Raw genomic sequence first — 3,149 nt, forward strand, 5'->3', positions numbered from 1 at the left:
ATAAAGATATATATTTAATGAAATGATATTACTTGACAAAAAATATCTATTGGCCTATTGGTTCATTACCTGATTTTGTTATTGGAGGTTAGAGGTTCAAATCAGTATAAATCAATGAGTGGTTAAGTAGCAGTGAACTCAAGACCACCTCTTCAAGCTTAAAATTAGCCTAAAATCTAAATCAATGTGATAAAAATATATCTTACTTATACATATGAATATGATAGCCAAATTTTTATCTTTTCTTCTATAAATATTGATAATGCTTCTTAAAAATTCTATATATGGCCATTAGCTCCGCCATTGACCCAAAAGACAAATAGAAAATAAAAAACTGATCAATCCGTCGTATTGGAGTCCGAAAGAATCAGTCTTCATGGATATAATTTGACTTTTTTTAGTCAGTTGGAATATTATGACAAATTAGGATAGTGAAATCAAACCTAATCCGTTTAATAATCCTTTCATGCTCAATTCATTAAATTTTGGTGATATGTAATCTAAATTGACTTGAGAGAGATTTTGTTTAAATATTTTTATTTTTTTAAAAAAAATTGATATGTTATATATAGTCATAATAAAAAAAAATTAATCTTATTAGGTATTAAAATATTGTAAAATTGTAAAAGAACAAATAAAGAAAATTAAAACTTAGTTAAAATTGGATTGGATTGGATTAGATCTTATCCCATAATCCACTATCCAACCCATTTTGACTCAGATAAATTTAAATTGAATTGAGTCTTGATCCGTTAATTATTTTGATCCATTCAAATTTAATTCAACCCCGCACCACAATCAAGTTTAAACCACAATCAAGTTTAAGCAACAGAATTCTGCTCATTTCACAATCATATGCACAGTGCATGTGGCCGCTCCTTCAAATCTTCAGTTTCCGTCCATCGAAAGTAGAGCTGCTGCCGTCGCTTTCCCAATAACAAATTGACGACATATTATTAGGTAATCAAACAATGACCTTCATTTGTCCACCTCCAATAAATAAAATTTAGCGTGCTTACGTTATGTAATATTATTCGACAATTTTCACTTTGTTAATTTGCGTTTGACATTGAGTTATGTCTTAAATCATTTTTCTTAATATACTATCAAGGTGACAAGGCCAAACCTATTATTATTGTTGTATTTTTCAATATGACATTATATGATCATCTAATTATGTTTTCTAAGTTAATTTTCACATTTGAGTTTGATCAAACACCAATTTCTCTCTAACGAAGAAAAAAAATATCAACATCTTATTAAATTTAGGAAGAAAAAATCATGTTACAAAGGACGAACGAGGAAGAGAAAAGAGGAGAGAGCCGAGTGAAAAAATTACAATAAAAGATATTAGCACTAGATTTCATAAAATTATTAATAGGTACATAAATTTGATTTTTTTTTGTTTCCTTTTCTATTTTATTTGTATGAAGTGTTAAAAGAGTTTGTATAGCTCATATGTCTGCTGGCGGCATTTTAGTAGAAACACATGTCCCTTTGATTGAAGGAGACAACACAACCTACCATTTGATTATTAACCTCCCCGCTCACTTTATTCTCTTTATTGTCTCCACCATTTTGGACCACCGCCGCCGCCTTCTCAACAACCTCCGTGTTCATTCCATTCTTGATTTTCCCGGCCAAATTCGCCGGAACCTGATGCTTCCTAATTCCAATAACCCTCCTTCGAAACCCAAATCCCTTGATTTTTCAGATCGAAAAAACTCCTTTCTGCTTTCCTTTCACAATCCACGTACATGTCTTATTCTTACCCTCCTCCTCTTTCAAATTCTTCTCCTCTTCACTCTCCGGTCCCGCCCCTTTTCCGCTTACATCACTTTCCACCCCCACTCTTCTTCTCCGCTCCTTACCCTTCCCATGAATCTTCCGCCGCCGTTCATGCTGTTAGTAGTTCGACCATTACACAAGTTGATAATGTTACTGACTTATGTCCTTTAGGTAAAATCTATGTATACGACCTTCCCCTGTTTTTCAACGCGGAGCTAATTCAAAATTGTAATGAGTTGAACCCATGGATTTCCCCTTGCGAAGCGCTGTCGAATGATGGATTTGGCCGGGAAGCAACCGCACTTTCGAATTTAATTCCGGAAAGCTTGATCCGTTCGTGGTATTGGACGGACCAGTTTTCATTGGAGCTAATTTACCATAATCGTATGTTGAATTACAGGTGCAGGACTTTGGAGCCGGAATCAGCCTCGACTTTTTACATTCCGTTTTATGCTGGTCTCGCCGTGGGGAAGTACTTGTTTAAGAATAATTCCAGTGCAAAAGATCGCGATCTGCATTGCGAGCTGTTGCTCAATTGGGTACAGAATCAGACTTATTGGCAGCGAACTGACGGATGGGATCATTTCATCTCGATGGGTCGGATTTCATGGGATTTCCGGCGATCCAAGGATGAAGGCTGGGGTTCAAGCTGTATATACATGCAGGGTATGCGTAACATCACGCGCCTCCTTATAGAGAAAAACCCTTGGGATTATTTCGACATTGGAGTACCTTATCCCACCGGATTCCACCCCAGCACCGCCGACGACATCGCACAGTGGCAGAACTTCGTCCGTCACCGTGAAAGAAAAACTTTGTTTTGCTTCGCCGGAGCTACACGTGGGTTTTTCAAAAACGATTTCCGAGGTTTATTACTGAATCATTGCTACAGCGAGTCAGATTCATGCCGAGTTCTGGACTGTGCTGGTTCCAAATGCTCCAATGGCACTTCAGAAATTATGGAAACTTTTCTCGATTCGGATTTTTGCTTACAACCCAGGGGTGATAGTTTCACTCGAAGGTCCATTTTCGACTGCATGGTGGCCGGTTCAATTCCGGTTTTCTTCTGGAAGAGAACGGCTTATTACCAATACGAATGGTTTTTGCCCGGTGAACCGGAAAGTTACTCAGTGTTCATAGATAGGTACGCGGTGAAAAATGGGTCGTCCATTAAAGCGGCTCTTGAGAATTTCAGCAAAGAAAAGGTGAAGTCGATGAGGGAGAAAGTTATAGAGAATATAGCGAAGATAGTGTATGGTAAACCCAATGAGGGGATAAATGGCGTTAAAGATGCATTTGATATTGCAGTGGAGGGTGTGTTGAAGAGAATCAAGAAGCATGGAGGAGAGTATAAATGGTAA

General features: G+C 37.2%; 1 protein-coding gene across 1 annotated transcript; it reads left to right on the plus strand.

Annotated features, from left to right (window-relative positions):
- Positions 1 to 1,532: 1,532 nt before the first annotated feature.
- Positions 1,533 to 3,149, plus strand: LOC125860156 (xyloglucan galactosyltransferase XLT2-like). The gene is given in 2 exon segments (XM_049540057.1): positions 1,533 to 1,831; positions 1,834 to 3,149. Coding segments are annotated over 2 exon segments (1,488 nt in total). The 5' UTR covers positions 1,533 to 1,659.

The sequence above is a fragment of the Solanum stenotomum genome, chromosome 3 (genome assembly GCF_019186545.1).
Source record: "Solanum stenotomum isolate F172 chromosome 3, ASM1918654v1, whole genome shotgun sequence".
NCBI lineage: Eukaryota > Viridiplantae > Streptophyta > Magnoliopsida > Solanales > Solanaceae > Solanum > Solanum stenotomum.